At 35.4% G+C, this 22,278-nt stretch overlaps 2 protein-coding genes across 2 annotated transcripts in view; one reads left to right on the forward strand and one right to left on the reverse strand.

Annotated features, from left to right (window-relative positions):
* Nucleotides 1-3,125: 3,125 nt before the first annotated feature.
* LOC128555029 (uncharacterized) overlaps nt 3,126-22,278 on the forward strand; it is a 53,915-nt gene continuing 34,762 nt past the window's right edge. Inside the window, exon 1 of the mRNA XM_053536381.1 lies at nt 3,126-3,331. The gene's annotated coding sequence lies outside the window, so the exon portion shown is untranslated. The remainder of the gene's footprint in view (nt 3,332-22,278) is intronic.
* Nucleotides 15,433-16,425, reverse strand: LOC128555028 (uncharacterized). Its single transcript, XM_053536380.1, has one exon. The coding sequence runs from the start codon at nt 16,423-16,425 to the stop codon at nt 15,433-15,435; it is 993 nt and encodes a 330-aa protein (XP_053392355.1).

Consider the following 22,278-nt stretch of genomic DNA (forward strand, 5'->3'; position numbering starts at 1 on the left):
TATTTCGTGTACACTCTTTATGTATGTCAAAGAATACGTGATTGAATGTTTCGCATTCTGGAAAGTGTGGGCATAGATATTTGTCTGAGTAGTTCTCTAAATCCCAGTCCGTTCCGACATAGCCTTAATCAAGTTATGATCTTATCATGGCCGATGTTTATCTATAAATTTGCACCTTACTGGGGATATGTTCTGAGAGGGTGCAGCGCATTGTGTCGTGTTGGAGCCATCTCTGTTTAAAAAAAACTCCCTTGATTTGGCCTTTATTATGCTATTAACCTCTGTGACTGCAACTTTGATCTTCTGCTGGGTTCAATTTTCGCACCCTTGTTTTGCAAGTATATCGGCCCTTTCTTTCCCCATAATGCCTATATGACTCGGGATCCATACTAGGGAAACGTTCATATCTGTTTTATTGAGATGGCTGATTTTATGTATCATATCAGTCATTATTTCGGATCTTGATTGTGGATTCCTGAACTTACCGATTGAAGCACAGACAAACTATCTGTGAATATCGCTATGTTACTGGGCATATTTTCTGGTATCCATTTCAGTGCCGATTGAATGGCCATTGCCTCACACGTGAAAATGGAGATCCTAGGATCTAGTTTGAGGGTCGACGAGCAAATTTCTTTGCCAAAGGAATAAAAAAAAAACAACAAAGGCCGCACCCGCTTTATTTTCGCATGGATTTTTACTGCCATCTGTATAAATACGATGATGTGACCTAAAATGTTTCGTTATATGTGATTCAGTTACGTGTATGGCTAGTGTGATAACTTCTTTTTTATTGATGAAACATTTAAGACTTAAATCAGGAGTCGTGACCTTAATCCAAGCATTATAAGTAAACACCGGCTCTTGTACTTCTTCGTCATTTAACTGGTATTTATCCAGTAACCTGTTAACCTGTCGAGCGTATGGCTGATTTTTGAGTTCTTTTCTGCCAATGTAACCGTTTCTAACCCTTTCGATGGTATTGAGCCAGTCTTTATGTACTTTGATAGTATTATTTATGGGCAAGGTTTTACCTAGCCGGTTTGATCTAGCCCAGTATTTGAACATATTGACCTGCCTTGTTATGTCTAATGGTAACTGGGCCGTTTCTACTAGTAATGCCATTTTATTGGTGGTTCTGAATGCAGCAATAACGATTTGTAAGGCCTTTCTTTGTATTGCTTCTAGCCTATCTAATTGAGATTTGCAGGCTGATGCATGTGCTGTGCTACCATTATTAATTTTGCTCATAATTAAGGAGTTATATAACAAGAGTTTAGTTTTCTTATTTGCGCCCAAGTTTCTTCCTGAAATTACTCTCATGAGGTTAATATCTTTTTCAAACCTATTAACTAGCTCATTTATATGATGGTGCCACATCTGATGTTGATCAAAGTGCATTCTTAGGAATTTGGCTGTTGTTTTAATGGCCTTCAGTATCAGCCTGCACCGACATGTTTGTCGACTGCTCACTATTAGTGTCGGTGTAACAGGGTGGTGCACCAGTGTCTGGTTGTACCTGTTCATTCTGGTGGTGATCAGCATTGTTCACCAGACATGGCAATGTTGGTGTAGCTGGCGTTGTTAGAGTGCCAAGCTCTTGGAAGTTGACATCTTTCGTCTAGTATTGGTGCACCAGGATGATCTTGACCCGTTGCACTGGGTGGTGCTTCTACGTCATTAGATGTGACAGGGTCCTGATCTACCATAGCCTGTCTACCATAGTAGAGATAGACCCTAAAATTTTCAATGATAGAAACACATTAGATAAAGTCTAGAAATTGATTTCCAAGTCCTTGACATAACCAAAAATGATTTCACAAATGTGAAATTTATGATAGTTTTGTTAATATCAATTACAGAAGTTTAAATACTTAATTTAAAGTTGTGATCCACAAAGAATGACAACTCTTGCCTTGGGCTAGTACTTATAAGCAGAGATATCTATTAGTTTACTTCCCTTGCAATTACAAAAATGAGTGGAAAATGAAAACGGTTAAGACACAATATGATACTTTTTTGCACAACAATAACATTTAGGATTTATTCATATGTACGGATGGACGGATAGCTCAGTGGTTTGCACACTGGTCTCCAATCCTGAGGTCGGGGGTTCGATCCCCGGCATCTACTCGGGAATTTTCAGAAACGCTTTTCAGTGTTTCCCACCCAACTAGAGGTGTACTGGTCAGGAACCCAGGCAAACCTCGCGTGTATCAGTGCTATACACTGGGCACGTTAAAGAACCAGGCTGTCTATTCGCAACGAGCTAGGCTAAGTTAGCCGGACAAGCCTGTATCTGATTTCTGATCTCTCTGTCGTGGGGGCTTTGTCTCACTCTGTCCCTCTGGTCAGATCGCTCTGTGTCTGTAATAGAAGAGGATGAATTGTGCGCCCTGTGAGGCTGCATTTGAACTATGTAAAGCGCCTTTGCACGTGAAATTGATCATGAAAAGGGCGCTATATAAATCTGGTATAATAATAATAATATGTATTTGATTTACCCCTCAAAACCTGGTTCCTATGATTTTGTCAACTTACTTGTGGTGAAAAAATAACTTTTAACAAGCCGATAATACAATGAAATACTTGTAAGTATTTTATAGTGCAGACAATACAGTTTTGCTTGTATCAAAATGTCACATTAGAATCACTTTTGTAATACAGAACACCTGGTAGGATTAGTAAGGTGCAATTATATTGATCTCTATTCCCTATGCCTAACCATAGGCACTAGTACATTTATGTACTTCATTTACTCGGTTCAAAGTAATTATATTGAACAAAAAGGGCAAGGCGAATCCAGTTGTCGGGGTAAAGACATGGTTTTGACTGTTTTGTTTTAACAAAAGCTTCAGGTGCACCGACCATTACGTTACAATATAAATTGTGTCCCACATGATCAATCTCTATTGTTTATTAAGTCGTGTTTAGATCTAGTCTATGGTACACTTCTTTCAATAAGATCACTATACAAATAAGGTTCAAAAAGCATGCACGTTTTATGTCATTGATACCAATATTTAAGGTCATTCTTCCACATTCATTGTTCAAAATTCTCTTTTCATATATCTGTTTTGTCATACTTGGCGTGAAACAGTTTGTTATTGAAATCCATGCAATAACACAATGTAAGTTTAATGTCTAGTATGAAATATACAGATTTGCTGACGAGCAATTGCCGATTACCACGCAACGCACGGAATGAAGTATTTCGATTTAAATGAGACACAGACTGTCAGCAATAGTTTCTAAAGGAATATTTAGATAGACTGATCTTATAATTAGATGGTTTGGAATGGTTTGGAATTGACTAACACACAGTTATACGGTACGTTTTGATTTCAAAATATAACTTTTACATTCTATTAAACTAACGGTGCGTTAAATTTTGGTTCAGATGGGAAACAAATAGTTTCTTATGTGTACAGATAAATAGCAGTTACTTAAACTTGCAGTAAATCATGTGAACTGAATAGGTTGAAAGATATTTTTTTTTTGTATATACACAAACTATGTTTATTAAGGTTTGTTGGTTCACTGACTGATTTAAGTATTGTTTGATTTATATTTTGGAATATATACAGTTATGTATGCTTTCAAGGCAAAGAAAACCTCCTATAAAAGTGACCCCTCCCTCTCCTAATTGCGAGACATATTAATCCCCAATATACAGGATACTATCTGGTCAAGTCTGATAAGGTTCCATAAACCCCTGTAGACTTGACATGTAGTTTATAGGATCATAAATTTTATTGATATGTACAAATATTTTGCATTTTATAGATTGAAATGCAGCTTTTTCAGAATATACACATTTATTTATTTATCATTTTAGTTGATAATAGACTATTTGAAATTGCTTAGTCATGTGGAGTAATGTCCAGTCCAATTAGATTATAACTCTTACAGCTAAGCAATTCGCACCATTTCAGAAAACTCTCACCTTTATCTATCAAATAAAAAATAAAATAATTACTTAAAACTGAATAAAAGAAAAGACAAGTATTTTTAATTCAATTTTTATGATCTTTATCACTATGAAATGTGTTACGCGAACCAAAAAAACTTTATTAATTGCAGAAAATTCTGATTATAGTATAAGAACTATGATTTAGGGATATATATTTCTCCGTGTGTGGTATAAATGCATTTTCTTTTATTTATAATAGAAACCAGCAATAAAGAGATATCACTGTTCATAATACACATGATTTATTATTCATAAAAGGTGCTTGAATGTATTTTCTTTTATTTTCAATAAGAAATGCAGCAATAAAGAGATATTATTGTAGTAAAACTTGATTAAAAAAAATACAGCTGTATCTTATCAATTTGTTTGTTTAGCCCTAATTTAATCAGGCTTTCTAAACTCGTTATAAAGATGAGAACTGGTTTACTATAAAGGTGACAAAATCACATGCAATCTATGTACTGCACAGTAGCTATACAGTAGCTTATTATGATAAACACAAGCAAGTCTATCTATGGTTCAGTCTTGTATATTGGCCCTTACAGCCATTACGCAGACCATAGACCACATACCTTGCACACCAGAATGAGTGTCTTTAAGTGTTGATGATACTAGTTAAAATACTTCTACTTCTTTAACTAGAAGCATTTTAAATTTCGGACAGAAAGACAATATCAAATCTATATCTCTCCGCCTACGGAATGGGGGTTGGGGATCAGTTCTAATGTGAAATATAACCAAACTATTTTAGGCACGTCAATTACGCATTCTAATAGTAAACATATTTGCTGATATATGTCAACGACCAAGTATAACATTGACATATTGATTTAGTATTTTTTAAGAATATTGTATAAGATCTTCTGAAATTTAATACATGTTTCATGTAAGTTACATGGCAAATTATGTAATCATCAATGATAAAAAAGAACATAATTATCTCAAATACTCCTATATCGTATGACTGTCCATTTGTCATACCTTGGCATTACTGTTAATAACTCTTACTTTAGGCGCAGTTACAAGATATCTATTGGATTTTATTTTCAACAACTTTGCGACTTCAATGATATACGTAAACATGTATGTATGTTGGCATGCGATAATAAAAAGATATAATTACATACTCGCGTTTCTATTCCCCGTTAAGTTACACTGGTACCGGAAACGTGAATATTTTTCCATACACTGAAGCCTGAATTTCATACCGGGTGCGTGACGTAATTCAGTGTGTGTTGTTGCACTATTTTGTTCTATTTAGTTCAGTATTGCCAATCCTGTTCAGGCTATTTAATATATTTATGATATTTACATAATATTTATACGTGTAGATGCGTATGTAATAAAAAGGTTATTATCTTTGCATCGGGAAATATGCACGAGTTCTTCAGCGGAAGAATATTGCGCTCCTAAAGTCGCGCAACATTTCCGCTGAAGAACTCGTGCATATTACACGATACAAAGCTAATAACCTATAATTATTTAATCTAGCTTATTATATTCAAGCAGCAAAGTTTCATAGAATTTACATTGTTCGCCGCCATATGAAATTCTGTACTAACATAGTATTAATATTTTATTTGTATTTCAGTCTTTATGTTACGTCATATGCTTATACAATAAATATATTTCATGTGACTAAATATATGTTTACTGTATGAAAATATTGACAAGTCTATGATATCTGATAACTACGTAATAATAATTATAGGCAAATTACGTCTGCAGTATTACACATCTCAGCAAACTGTCTTAATCAAAAGTTTATAAATTTAATCTTTGCCGGTTTATTCAACCAGTTGTCTTATCAATGTTATCCATTGTATCATTATGTCATTTAAACCATTAAAATAGGCGGCGTATGATATCAATATAATTATCTCATGTTCAGGATTATTAAAAATAAGCAATCAAAGAGTAGGAAAATAGAAAAGTTGCAAAATGTACCAAGACAAATGGTGAATTTTAATGCTAAATAAATCAACTAATTCTATAAATCTGTTTGTTTTAATATAATCATAACAAACTCCGGCTATAACAAACACGCTCGCCTGGTTCTAAAACCCCTCACAGGTATATAAATACAATGTAAACCTATTCTTGCAACAATGAATATTACTTACAGATCAATGGAATGTTACAAAAATGTATTCGATCTAAATAAGTGTTAAGAACTAAAATACTTCTCATCCAAGAATTTTCAAGAGTTTCTCAGTATGCCAGACGCTGGCAAATATTTCATCACCCAGTCCTTATATCCATCATGAAACGTTTCCTTCTCGCAAACTACTTTCCACAGATTTGGCTAAAGTCACCGTCATATCTTAAAATGATTGTATCAGTCGATACTATGGATTATGGAAACTGTATTGTTTAAAGAATCCATTATTATTCAATAAAGATTTTAGATCCTATGGAAGCTATTATTCTTAAGTTTTGAAAGGCTTCTATCAAAATAAACATATCTACCGGGAACGAAACGTTAGAAGGACTGTAGGAATTCTAATCAGTGCAATTAATAAAGTGCGGGTGTAATTGTGTAGTTCAACAGCTTACGAATGCTGGGCCAGCAAATGTTCATTTGCTCCATTACAGGCTACCTAAATATGTGATGATATTCGTATATTTTAATGGTATAGTATATATATAAAAATATTTTAACAAGAAAACAATCTGTTGAAATAAAGTGGGTGAGATAAGATATATTTTGATTATTTCACATTATTCAATTGTTCCTATACCTCAGTATTGCTATTACATTGATAACAATTATTCCAAGATGGAAAATCAAAGATAATAAGATGAAGTTTTGCGACGTACCTTAGTTAAATTAAAACGTAGAATAAAGCCTGGATTTGGCATATGGCAATGAAAATCATTTTATATATTAATGACAACCTGTGCGTATATTTATTACAATGGCACTGTTAGTACCTTTCCAAAGTTGAAATATGATATTGAAACATCCGACATGTTAATAATTCAAATTTATGTCTTAAAATTAACGCGAAATTCACATTAATTATTGTCAAATATTGTAGAAAATGCACATGGAATTATACATTTTATTTTACCACATTATTGGCCATATTTGTATTTGTAATTGGGAGAAGTTTCATTAAAATCTACATACTAGAGAAATTCGTGAAAATGTTATGATAGTTACAAATTTCCCATAGACACCCATTAGGAAAAATAGCAAAATATTCAAGCATACGACCCTATCTTTTCATTTGTTGAGTTTTCTAAGTACATTCTGAAGTTTTGGAAAATAAGAGTTTACTCAAATTCTACTTTCGATCCGAACATGCAGATCTACCTTATCGGTTTGAAATGAATAAACGTTACTTAAGGGGACGCATACTGCTACATTCACAGTTCATACAGCAATGCGGAAGGGGTGCATATTCAAGAAATCGATGGTGGGAAAATAAAAAACATATTCCTAAACTGATATAATACTGATGGACACCTGTAATATTCAGTATTTTGTGGATAAGGATGTGGTACTATGAATGTAATAAGAAAACAGAGGTCTTTGTGAAAGTACATTCAACACAAAATATTAAGCTTTTGTATAAGGAAAAAACAGGTTTTTTACAATAACAGTGTTCCAAATAATGTTGAAGGGATGAGATTTTCTTTCTAACACACCAGGTTTGCTTAAACATGTAAAAATTTAACGCCACGTCAGTTCAGCTCGGGATGGACGCCATATTTCTCATTGATAAAAAATGTAAACAAAAAAATCAGAGTGGGATTAGCATTGCAAGGGCATAACATGACATTCTACACAATGAATACCTTAGAACAGATGTCTAAGATGCTACACAGGTCAGGCGGGTTAAATGCATAATGGCGATCACTTGAAATTCATCTTGAAAAGGTGGTTAATTTTAGTTTGTTTACATGGTTTTTAATTTTCCCACGACTTCTCGGCGATTCACTGCAAATGTATTACTGCGCCGGACGAAAGGTAACTCTAATAAACAACGGGAGACAACTTAGGTGTCAGCACGTGTACGATTTTTAAAAAAAACATGTCGATGATTATAATTTCTTATCAAATAATGAATCCTATTCAGATATTCGTCTTTAATATTAGAAAATTATTAATTTCTGGGGACATTTGTCAAAAAATATTACTTACATTGGACTACTTTGCGCATCAAACTGGTTTCCGCTTCAGTTGTGAGGCACTTCCGTTATACTTTTTGACAACAATAACAAAACATAAAATGAATCAATAGTCACTTATAAACCGACTGCTACTTAAATCAGTGTAAGTAAAGTTGTTGTTACAACATTATACATGTTCGTTACGTTATGAGATAAAGTTTATCTTGAACTGCATAATCCATTAATTACGTTTAGATGATATTGCATTTACAACTTATTTGACCCCATTTTTTTACGTGAATGACAGCATTCTCGTGCAACTCGTGCAAACAGAATTATGAAAAGTATGGTGGAGAATTCAAGGACAAATTATAAATGACATTAAAGTGAGGATAACTGTATATTCGTCCAGTTTTGATCATTGACATGCCTGCTGTGTATTAGTAACTTTTGTGAACAAGATTAGAATGTTACTTTTGCACATATACACATTGATTGGACCTCTCAACCAAATTTCATACCTTATTTTAGGGATTTTTAAGACAATACATTTTCAAAAGTTTGTTAAATGTGTTTTGATATTTAAGTGCATTGTAGTTCATGAATACCAAGTTAAAAATTAATAATGGCAACATTTCTAGGCCCTTATTGTAAGCCACTAGACTTCTGTAACGATAAATGTTTAATGTATTAAGGGGAATATACTCTTTTAGTTTTGGAATGTGGCATTCCTTGACCACCGTATCTTTTCTTATGCACTACTTTGTAAACAAACTAAATAATGTGTTTTAGCTTACATATGCGAAATGAAAAGCAATACAGTGACCATATTTCACATTCTTTCTTTAAATTAGAATCTGTAGGACATTGATAAATGTTTGGACAAGGTGAAGCACTATTATTTTCGCACCAAAAAGTCTTAATTGTTGACTTTGAATGTACACAAGAAGTCTTATGTAATTCAACAATAACTTTCTTGTTTCAGTTTTCTCATTTTTATTTTAGTGAGCAATCCTTTGTGTACTTATAACAGTTGAAACAGTATCCATTTCATGTACCAAAACCTTGTACTTTTTTGCAGGTAAATTTTATCATACCCCACCCACTTTTTTCTAATTTCAAAGTATGCGTCCCCTTAACGCTAAATATCCACATGAAACGCTATCTTTTAAACTGCCAGTGTACACCCTTTTACCCCGTAGTTTCTCTTTAGATTTTCTATACACCATTAGAAAGCTTGCAATCTGAGATTTTCAAAAATGTATAGTTTTATCATGTACATTACCGACCAAGAACTTTTACATAGAAATTATGTGGAGAGATAAGACGTCGGTATACTCGTTAATTATCAGTAAAAGTAGTGACATCTTACTGAAGATAAAATCAAATATACAGGCTGATATCGAATAAATGAATGGATGATAAAATTGAAATAATTATTAGGCTAGACATTGGTATAGACAGGCTTGATTCGTAGATCAGAGAGCATGCGCATTTTCGGTTTAGAACTTTGGTGCTGAAGACACTCAATGATCACTAAATTAAATATTGGTAAACAAAGTATTAAAGATAGCATGCCCAGGTGGAGTTTTGGCCACAGATGATATAAAACATGTTAGAAAAGTGGGTGAAGGGTCCAAAGATAAACCTTCTATAGTAATAATCCAACTCAAATATGTTGATGATAAATTAGAAATATATTTATAAGGGGCGAGATGAACTTCGTAAATTAGGTATACGTGTAGGCGTCGATATAACAATAAGACAGCGTAATAAATTAATAATTTTGCGCAGCCAATGTAGATTTGGATAGTATTTCAATGGAAAACTGCTAAACAGAACGGAAAATGAAACGCAAGAGCCAGGTAGCTCCTGCAGGGTGCTAAGAGCTAACCGAAACACAAGAAATTAATTCCAATAATTACAGCGAAGATACTTATATTCAAGACACTAGTGTTCAAATAGCAAGTATAATAAGTTAAAGCATAGCAAAAGTTCCTTCTAGGGCACATCTATATAAATATAAAATGCTCATCTTGTAAAATTTTGGTTGCAATGTCTGTTTTATACTGCCAAAAAATGTCAGGTAAGTATTTACGCTAGTTATTTAACAAAAATTGTTAAATCCAACAACAAATTAAATCTGTTACCACTTTCAGTAGAGTAAATACGGCAATAAGACATTGACCCGGTCAATCCATTATGATTCGATGTGTGAATTTGTTGCGCATAATTAGAGGGTCGCAATGGGGTTTGTTTTCACATATTAACCATGCATTTGAAAGTAATGATTATATTTGGTTGTTTACCTTTAAATTTGCTGATATATGTCTATCTGGTCGACTGAATGTACATATGTTAAGTTCTTCAAGAATGGAGGAAATAAAAGAATCAATCAATTATCCTCGGTTTAGTATTACGTAATCAATGGAACGCGTTCAGTCAGAGAGTCGCCTCAATTGAGAAAGAATAGTTTAACGTCAGAGGTTATTTCTAAGGTCACGAAGTTTAATTGGCCAGCTTGTAATTACAACAGCTTTCGATATCAGTAGCTCAGTCAAGTGTGACTTACCGAATTAACATATTCCTTCTCAAGAGAAGGAACAATCAATGACAGCTCCGTTGATACTCATATGTGTATAAATTTTATTTATCTTTAAGATATTTTATATCATTGCTGTATTACATACAGCCATAGCAGTTATCAAGCGCATTGTCACAATAAACATAAAAATTATGAAAACAATTTGATGTTTGTGTTCTGTTTTGTATTTTAGGTAGTAATGATATACTGACAATTTAAATGTTATTATTTCCGAACTCCCTATCGGTATTACCTGCTCAACATTTATTACTGACAACATCTCAACAAGTAACAAAAGCGGGAACGTCCTTTTGTCCGATATTCAAAAACGAAAACTTTAGTCTGACTGGTTGAATCTTTCTATACAACTGTCTGAGTTTGTTTAGATGCAGTACGTAGTTCCATTTGATAAATTATAGCAAAATCAAGTATCTGAAGGTCGCTCAACCCCGAATATGTTACAACTTCACATATTATTCCTACATTGTTTCATGTCCCTATTTTTTCACGATATATGCAACAAAAATCTTGAAACACTGAGATACATGCGACACAAACTTTTATTTATATTTTCGACTAAGGGCCATAACATTAGTCTGACTGTGCGAGATCAAATTGAAACATTATATACCCAGATGGTAATTCTGATAACAATCCTGTGAGGTTTGATGACTTTGGGTCAATACTTTCTGAGATATACCCGACACTAATTCGGACTGACGGACGGTCGGGCGGGCGAGGGCAACACTAATTTCTCCATCCAACCATAACGTGGATGGGGGAGGGATGCACATAAAAAGAGATTAGTCAATATTGTAACATTCTCCATGCAAAAGAAATCATTTACCGCCAGTTGCGCCTTAAATTATACTTAATAACACATCTTCGTGAAATAAGTCCTAACATTTCATGCGAAAAAAATACGGCTTTCTTTTTACCACGGGATGCAATGAAAATTCATATTATTTCTGACTGAATATTTGTTTATGTACATGTTTATGCACTTGCTTATTGTACTTTGTCTCGCAATTGTACAATATTCTAAGTAGGTAACTTGAAAATTACCATATATATTCACGCCTGTGATAATGACAACTATGAAATATAATGATTTGTTAATACAAGAATGAAAGTATGTTTCAGAAAGAATTAGATTTTTATTAAAAAGGGAATGGCTAAATATCTATTTGCAAACTGCACACGCTGTTTTAGTAATAAGGCGGTTTGCCTAACATCAGAAAAAGCCGGAAAATGCACAACGTCAAACGCCGCCAAAAGCGCCATTTGAGACTTTATAATTTTTGCGACTTCGTAGCTCGGAAACGAAGTCGGTAGTCAAAGACTTTTTTTCATTATTTTGCTGAGAAATGATTTTAAAGTAATTGTGTAAATTTTTAAAAATCGACCAGTAAATGCATGCTCCCAATACAGTCAAACTTGTGCTAGCGACCACCCGTGAATAGCGACCACCTGTCGACAACGACCGGCCTCTGGTCCCCCCGTAGAAAAATGCTTATAAAAAGGCCATGAATAGCGACCATCTGGCGACCGCGACCAGCGACCGGCCTAATTTATTCCCAAGGGTCATATTTGCCCCCCAATAACGACCAAGCTGGACTGTTCCGGCATGAAAATGTTTGAAATCCGCCGAATTTTCACGACTTTCGCATTATAGCGAATATGATAATTACTACTTGATTGAAAATTTGCAAGTTTGCACTGGCTGAATTAATACATAGAACATCAAGAAAGCAAGAAGCTGTAAAAATACTTTTTATCAGCATGATAATGGCTAAATGAGAAGTGACCCTTCCCCGCGAATAAAGACCACCTGTGAACAAAGACCACTTTTGCTTGTTCCAAAGAGTGGTCTTTGTTCACAGGTTTGACTGTATATACAAGAGGTCAGGTTTTGGAACAACACATGCTAAGATTTGTGGCTACAACTTAATTAGTCGGAAAGGGGCAGACTCAAACTTACCACTTAACAAACTCGTGTGCAGTCAATGTCGCTGTGGGCTAACAGTTATCTGGTAGAAGTGTATTTCGTTGATTTATCAAATGATTTTTCTTATGCTTTTTTTATGTCAGAAAAATGCACGAAAAATGGGGGGTAGGGGAAAAGTTATGACAATACTGCGAAAACGAAGTCGGTGACTCCCGATTTTTGTTTGCTCATTTACAGTAAAATAAATTTAAAAATAATATTAATCTTTAAAAAAAACTATGGACCAGTTTTTGCACACTACTTAGTCAGTCCGCATGAAAACAGTAAAAAACTATGGACCAGTTTTTGCACACTACTTAGTCAGTCCGCATGAAAACAGAAAGATTTTGGCATCATTTTTGCATAACGTAAGCATTCCTTCGGTGAATAGTGGGAGTATATATTTGAAAATTACATCACTGCATATGTTTCAACTGGCATGTTAGATAAAATGAGGAAAACAAATGAATAAAATGAATGACCAGAAACTAAATTAATCGCCATGAAAACGGCAACGTCACAACTATTTCCGACTAGGCTAAAACGTGAAATTTCGACGTGATTTGCTTAAAAAGAGTGTATTTGATCTTTTCAATAATTGTACATCGGGTGAAGATCAACTGTTGCTGTTATTTACGTGTTTTATCAAGGATGCAACTTGTTTTTGAAAATTCCGTTCCTTACACCTTCTTCACCTTAACCCGACTATCAAATTAGCTTGCTGGAATGTCGAAGGTTTATTGAACAAATTACAGTTTTCAGATTTTACATTGTATCTTAAAACGTTTAATATATTTGGTTTACTCGAAACTTGGACCCAATTCGAGGACAATATCGAGTTCTTGTTTGCTGATTATCAAATGGAGATGCATTTAAGTATGAAAAGTATGGATTATATATTGCTATACGTGCAGTTTTCTAAATAAATACTGTTTAAACCAAGTATGGAACACATATGGCGGGTATCTCAGTATTTGGCACAAAACTCTGTATCAAACTTTTGTAAAGCGAGTGCAGTTTAGTTATAAATTATGTATATACATGCATTTCAAAATAATCAAACGTTTATTTAACATTGACAAGGATGTACTACTGTGTTTTGCACATCTTTCGCCAGATTTTTCAAATTCGTATAACCATGAATATAGTAAAGGTCTAGAACTATTTGAAGATTACCCTTACGAAAAAGATGTTATCTTATACCGTCCATCTAAATTGTCGCGGCACTTGACATGTGACTTAATGACATTAAACAAGAAACAACACAACAGAGTATTTCTGTCTTTACCACACTATTTCATGTCATATGCATCAATTACTGTGTGAAAATGAATCGCATATCATTTAAGTCTATGTTTTATAGGTTCTATATGAACCCTCTATTTTGTACACAACGAACACAATTCTTTGTTTCATCTTTATTTTCTTTCTATTTTTTTATTCTTTCGAAAACGTACATATTACGTATTCTAAACAAAAAAAACCTCCCATTGTTCTAAATGTAATCGAATATGTTCTACATCTTTTAACCGACTCTAATCAAGCTAAAGCGATACCAATCATTCCTTCAAACCATTCCCCCTCCATGATAAGTTGTGGTAAACAATCTTTCATAAAATTTTCTATAAAGAGTAGAACATGTTACTCTTAGTGCATAGAGGAAAATTCTAATTCGAAAAATTATTTGTGAGTTGTTGTTTTTTTAAATGTACTCCTACCGCTAATGTTTTAAACAAATCTCAAATGTAATTTCAACAATTTACACTAATATTATTTCTTTTAACTTCTTCTATAAACTATTTCGAATCTGTAAATTGCCATAACATATTTAAGTTCATTCCTATTACCCCAAAAATCGTTTATGCATCAAAGGACAATACATAGTTAAAAATATATAAATAATTTTTACATACATGAATCTTTGTCAATTTATCAAAATTTGCATTACTATAACGCAAAAATATCTTTGTACATACACAGTTTAATTGACTTATTCTAGACTGATACCGTTAAAGGCAATTTTGTTACAGATATAGCAAGTTTCATTTAAACATATGATGATAACACACTTATCATTTTCTTCTCAGTCTATTATATCTATAAACTATACTGCAGTCTGTAAATTATGAACTTTTATACTTTACTATATGTTCAAGTACCGTTTCATTGTCTAACTTCTCAATATTTTTCTGTTCTGTAGGTTTTCTTCATTGACAAATCTTATTCATCATTTTTATACATATAGTATTCGCTAGTCTATTTTTGTCTGATCGTATTCTCTATATCAGATTGTCACCTCTTTCCTCGAATTGTTCTGATTTCTTTCATTACTATGTTAAGAATGTAAATATTTATTTTTTGATTGCACGGAGATTATTATGCCCCTTAACACAGTGCAAATCACTTATATGTAAACAATATAAACTGAAACTAACAAACTTTGTGATAGCACGGGGATTATTATGCCCCTTAAAAAGTGCTTATCACACACAATATAACTGCTTTTTATTTATCATTTTAACTGTTTTCAGTTTTTCCACACTTCATTTCTGTTCCTTACAATATTTATTCAGCAGCTTGTATTAAACACAAGCGTGTAACTGGTCTTCTGTAAATATTTTTACCGACTCGGACATCAACTACGCGAACATGTTTATCAGTCACTGGGTGTATAGCAACAATTATTCCAAGTGACCATTCTCCACGAGCTTTATCAGCATCAATCACCAGCACTACGGGTTCAAGTGTTTCTCCGTGCTATTTTCTCTACTACTTAAACTTGGTACGAATCCTCGTAACCATCTGTGCCAGAAATGTTTTACTATTTCCTGTACATATCGCCAACGCGATTTTTACATTGAATACTGTACTGTCAACTGCTTCCGGTGCAAACTGTCCTCCTTTCTGTCCGTGAATGACATGGTTAGGAGTTAAAACAGTGCCATCCTTTTGATTTGACTTTTGATATGATATTGGGCGACTGTTAATTTGTCCTTCTGTTCCAGTTATGGCTGTAAGAAGGTCTTTGTCAGTTACATCAGCACTTTTTAGCACCGCGTAGATAGCTCTTTTTGCACTTTTGACCATACTTTCATGAAGTTTACCGAAATGTGGCGCTTGCGGTGGATTGAAGTGCCATTTAACTCTGTGACTATTTCCTTTTTCGATGATTTTTTGTTTGTCCATCTGATTGTATAATTCTAATAACTCCTTATAAGCCTCTATAAAGTTAGTTCCGTTATCTGAATACACTTTTTCTGGAAGACCTCTTCTACTCGATATTCTATAGAACGCGTTCAAAAATGAGTCAGTGTCCAATCCAAACGCCATCTCTAAATGCACCGCCCTTGAAGAACGACATGTAAACAGACGTAGGTATCTCTTCTGTCTTGCTTTTCTACGACCTTGTTTTGTTAAAAATGGTCCTGCATAATCTACGGAACTATATGTGAAGGCTCTCATCGATTTCTTTAATCTGATCGGTGGCAATGGAGCCATTATCTGTTTCAATGCTTGTGCTTTTAGTTTCTTGCATTTACTACATCTGTTCTCCCAATCTCTGATTTCTTCACGACCGCCAATTAACCAGTATCTCGAAGACATTGCTGCCAATCTTTGGTTTGTACCATAATGATTCCCTTCTTCATGGAAGCACTTTACATGCAATCTGGTTACAGGACTTTTACGCAGTAATAATATAATTGGATATCTTACATCATATGGCAAAAATCTTGCATGTGTTAGTCTTGCATCACATCTCATTAGCCCTTGTTCGTCAATGTTCACATTCAACGGAATCAGTTTACTGTTTCTTGGCATTGGTCACCTTTAACTATACTCGAATATTCTTCTGGATACTGTTTTACTTTATGTATCAACAAGTTCCCTGCTTCTTGTAATTCTTTCACTGTCAATACATTGTTCTTGTTGCTGTCATTTGTATTCCTACAATTGTCAGCAAATCTTTTGACCCATGCTGTTACTCTAAGAAGACGCGACCAATCAGAGACTCTCTCTGGAACTAAATGATCTTCTGTTGTAATGTCGCCGTTAAAATATGTGTCAATTTCAGGGCTTTCATATGCTGTATACTTTTTCTTGAATTCACATTCCGTTGCATCACTTTTATCAATAATATTGACAGGCCAACGTTTTTCATCTTTATGTAAAAACTGTGGACCGTTCCATCATAGTATGTTCTGTATGAAATCTTCCGCAGTCGTTCCCCTTGACACTATATCTGCAGGATTATCAGTAGTTGAAACATACCGCCACTGTTTAGGCGCGCTATATATATGTATTTCTCAAACTCTATGTGCCACAAAAGGCTTGAAACGTCTACTTTCATTGCTGATCAAATGAATAACGTTAGCAGTGTCTGTCCAGGACGTACCTTTAACCATGCTCATTACAATTGCTTTTGCAGCCGTTAGTGCTAGACGAAGTCCTTAAACTGTTGCCATAAGCTCAAGACGAGGAATGCTATCAGCAGTGAGGGGTGAAACTCTGGTTTTGCTGCACACAAATCTCACACTAATGTCTTGAGTTTTAGATCTCATAAAGACAACTGTTCCATACGCTTCCTCTGACACATCAACGAAAACGTGAAGGTGATGGATTTTTCGTCTCATTAAACGATAAACTTCGCTGTATAACGACCTTATTAAATACAGGTAGATCATCACACTCTATCGTCCCAATCATATCTTCCTAACCAGAACTGCTGCAGGAGTATTTTGCCTTTAACAATATAAGGGGACAGAAAACCTAGCGGATCTAGTAGGCTAGCGACTCTTTTCAGTAGGTTTCTTTTTGTGACTGTTGGTACTGAGCTAACATTTTTATTCAGTTTAAATGTAAAGACGTCTTCTTCAGCTTGACATGTCACTCCCAAGACTTTTGTGGTCGGTTAATAGCTTGTGTCTAGGTTTACCTACTTGGCTCTTTCTTTCTATGGTATATTTTCTAATACGAAATACGCAAATACCGGCTTTCAACCATAATGCAGGTAGCTGTACATACAGTTCTAATGCTGATTCTTGTGTAGGCATGGAGTCCATAGAATCATCCATTTGTGTTGACTTCAGAACCGTTTCAGCTTTTAACGGATTACTTTCTTCATTTAGCTTCGCGTTTGTCTGTGCAACCAATTGTGCTAGGAAGGGTGACGCGTTAACACCAGACACAAGAGTTCTAAACTCATATTCGCAAGAGTCCCATAAAATCTATGAAATCTTCTGTCTGTTTTGTGAATCCCGACTCTTACGTACATTTCACTTATGTTGCAAACCATAGCAACGTCGTATGTACGAAATCGAAGTAATACATCAAAAAGTTAAAACTGTAGCTTTGAACGTGTTTGAATAAAATCAATCAGACACACTTCTTTGTATTTTGCCGCAGCATCGAACACTATTCTTACTTTGGTTGTCTCCTTTTCAAGCCGTACTACTGTGAAGTGAGGTAAGTACCACTTATTTACTGGATCTGTTTCATCTTGGGGTACTTTATGTATGTATCCTTTATTCACACAATTTTCTATTGTCTCTTTGTATGCAATATCAATATTTGGTTCTTTTTTTAAACCTTTTCTCGGTATGTTGCAAACGTTTGACGGCCATTTCATAATTATTTGGAATGTTTCTTGGATCTGTTTTCCACAGAATTTTCACCTCATAACGACCGTCTTCACACTTCATGTTCTTTTCACTTTCTTTAAAAACCTTTTATTCTATCTGTGTCAACCGTTGTTCGTTTGTTGTCTGACCTGAATTGTCAATTTCCCAGAAACCTTTCAACATTTGGATTAAATCATCTGGTTCATTAACAAAGTTTGTTGAGAACAGACTTATTTGTGGATCGTTATCCAGCTGCCCCACAATTGTCCAACCCAAAGGAGTCAACCGTGCAACTGGTTCTCAAGCCTTTGCGTGAATTGAAGAATGTAACGTAGCATAGTCTAGTCCTATTAACATATCGACAGCTCTATCCTGATCAATGAATGGAAAATTAATTCCCTTTAAGTGTTCCTATTTGTTTATGTATTTATTTCATTTAACTGTCTGTAACGATCCTGTCACATTGTCTAATACTAATGCCTCTGTCTCCGTCTGTGACTGCCCATTAAGAATTTCAGCAGTTAAACTCACTGACATCGTTTCGAAACTTTGAACTTTATCATTCAATGTATTCACCTGGACTGTCTCAATTTTTCCTTGAAGTCCCAGTTTTCCAGCAAGGCTCTGATTGATATGTTTGTTTCGTTATTATGATATGTCCACAGTTCGTGGGAGAGAGATCAGAACACAACACGTGATTCTACTCTACACTATTTACTGTAACGACTGACTAGCGCGGGAAGCGCTCTCAGAATATAAAGGGGCATTCACGCATGCGCATTTAACATAATAAATGTAACATCCCCTTTGTTTTGAAGAAAAACAACATTAACAAAGTATAACAAATATAACAGAAAATCAGATTAAACAGAATAATAAAAATGTAGTGTATTAATTGATACATGTGTTATATCAAGAAATTGTTATAATCAATGATAATGTTCCTAACATAGTAACTAGAGTAAATATGTAAGAGAGATAAATTTTGAACAGTTTCTATGAGTAAACTGTTATCATCCAAAATAGTTTCATGACACAGAGAATTAAACGTTTATCATCAATGGAATTCCATAGCTAATTGTTTAACTGTTTGTTTGACATTAAACTACCCAATCGCTGCTTGGGAAAGCTCTGAGCGATTTTCTCACACTCCGACCAGATCGTGTTACATAACTGTAAACATTTTTGGATTTGTCCTTGATGCTGGGCAGAGCGGTATCAGAGGTTCTCAGTGGGGAATTGTTGTTGGTGTTATTTTGGCGCGAATTTGCATGATTTGATTTGGACTTTCTAATGAACATGCGATTGCGCCTGTATCTCGCGCCATCGGAAGTCTGAATTTTGTATGACCTTTCCTTGAGCTGCTCAAGCGCTTTCCCTGGTCCCCATTTTTCTCCCGGGGTTTTCTGAAATGTGATATTTTCCCCTGATTGCAGAGAAGGGAGTGATCGTGTGGATCTGTCATAATAAAATTTTGACCTTGTTTGTTGTTTCTGCATACTTTTCCGGGCTTTCTTTGCGTTAACAGGCTTTGGAGATAACTGTTCATGAGTTGCTGGGAGAATTGATCTTAGCCTGCGTCCTTGTAGGAGTTGGCTAGAGCTATTACCAGTTGCAGGTAATGGGAAATTTCTGTGTTCGAAAAGAAGCAAATAGGGGTCACAGTTGGCGTCTTTTGATTTTTGTAGTATGCATTTTGCAAGCTTAACGTATATCTCACTCAGTCCGTTTGAACTTTGATGATGTGGGCTTGACGTGACGTGCGTAAAATGCCAGTCTCTAGCAAAATTGCTAAATGGCTCGGATGTGAATTGAGGTCCGTTGTCCGATTTAAGCTGTTAAGGTATGCCAAACCGACTAAAATGTACCTTTAATTTGCAAATCACCGTGTTACCTTTGGTGTTTGGTAGTAAATCTATTTCGAAAAATCTGCTGAACGCGCATACAGTAATTAGGTACTGTTTGTTATCGAATGCGAAAATGTCACATGATACGTTTTGCCACGGCCTCTGGGGCACCTCGTGGGAAAAGAGTGGTTCTTTTGCGTTCGCAGGGCGGTATTTCTCGCATAATGAGCATGCTTGCGCGTATTCTAATATTTGATTACTCATACCTGGCCAAAACATGATATCACTAGCACGCCGCGTTGCTTGGTTGCAGCCCTGGTGGCTGTTGTCGTGAACGGCTTTTATCATGTCAAAGCGTTCTGACCTTGGGATGATTATCTTTTGTCCCTTAAATATAAGGCCATTTTCAAACGATAGGTCATCTCTGTGGTTCCAATACTCAACTCCAGATTTGGGACAGTCTGGGCGCATACGTGGCCAACCATTCCTTATAACCTGTATGAGAGTTTGAACCTGATCATCATTTTGTGATGCAATTCGAATTTTTTCGAGCTTTTAGTCACTGACTGGTAACTGTTTGAGTACAGTATGTACATGTGCGTCCAGGTCTACAAGTAAGTCCGAATGTGTTTCCGGTACAAATTTGTGACTTAACGCGTCTCCGAGTGGTATGTTCGAACCTTTTTTATGTACTACTTCTATATCGTACGGTTGCAGTTGTAATAGTATTCTTTGCAGTCTTGGAGGTGCTGCACATACGGGTTTTTTCATTATGGCGACAACTGGAGCGCAGTCGCTCTCCACTATAATTGTGTGTTTGCCATATATGTTCTGTTTAAACTTCAGTACTCCAAGGAGAACGACCAGTGTCTCTTTTTCAATTTGAGACCATAAAATTTGTCTTTCGGTTAACAATTTACTGCTGTACGCTATTGGTTTGTTGTCTTGTAGACATACCATGTCAATGCCCTTTGATGAAGCATCAACTTGCAGCGTAAGCGGTTTTGCTGGGTCAAAGTATTTTAAGACTGGTGCCTGTGTGATGACCTCTTTGACCTTTGCGAATGCCGCGTCATGTTCTGGGTTCCAGATGCCAAGCAAAGATTCTAGTTCTTGTCTGTTTGTGGGAGTGTTCATGTTTACGATAGCAGACACTTTGTCCTTGTCTACAGACAGACCTTGATCCGTGATCACGTGCCCGAAATAATTAACCTGATTTTGACAAATGACAGCCTTGTCGGGGTTAAATTTAAGTCATTTTTCTCGCGCTCGCGTAAGCACGCTTCTGAGATTTTCATCGTGCTCGGACTTTGACTTGCCAAATATGATCAAGTCGTCGACTATACAGGCCACGCCTTCGAGCGGCTCCAGAATTTCGTCCATTTTCCGATTATAGATATCTTGAGACGACTCTAGACCCATGGGAAGTCTTAGATAACGATATCGGCCGAAGGGTGTTGCAAATGTGGTGAGACGTGACGACGCGTCAGTTAGCTCACACGAATAGTACCCTTTCGTTGCGTCCAGAACGCTAAAATATTTCGCGCCCGCTAGTTTTGCAGTGACGTCATCGATCGTTCGCATAGGATAGTACGGTCTTTGGATGCATTCATTCAAGGCTTTCGGATCTATGCAAACTCTAAGACCTTTTTTGTTCGGTTTTTCGACACATACTATAGCATTGACCCATTCCATGGGCTCTGTTACTTTAGCAATTATGCCTTTTGACTCCATTAAATCGAGCTCTGTCTTTAACCTATCCAGTAAGGCATGCGGTACTTTTCTTGTGGCGCACACGACAGACACAGAATTGTCTTTAAGCTTAATTGAACAAGTGCCTTCAGAATGTCCAATTCCTTCGAAAACGTCTCTAAACTCATTAATGGATGAACTGTAGTTTTTTGTTGGTCAATGGCATATGTTAACTGAATTAAACCTAGATTGCAGGCTGTTTGTAGATTTATCAATGCAGGGGCGATTTTCTGGTTTACAACTTAAAACTCTGCTTGAGTTGACCTATCTTTGTAAACACAGCGGAGGTGTATTTTACCGATAACAGTCAGCTGATTTCCACAATAGGATGTTAATTTAGCTTCGGGGGTAGCAAAGGGCCGTTAATGTTTAATTTTCGGAATTTTTCTTGTGGGAGT

Source organism: Mercenaria mercenaria, unplaced genomic scaffold (genome assembly GCF_021730395.1).
Source record: "Mercenaria mercenaria strain notata unplaced genomic scaffold, MADL_Memer_1 contig_958, whole genome shotgun sequence".
Lineage (NCBI taxonomy): Eukaryota > Metazoa > Mollusca > Bivalvia > Venerida > Veneridae > Mercenaria > Mercenaria mercenaria.

Excerpts from the sequence above, each read along its gene's own strand:
- LOC128555028 (XM_053536380.1), bottom strand. The coding sequence starts at position 16,425 with ATGAGATGTGATGCAAGACTAACACATGCAAGATTTTTGCCATATGAT.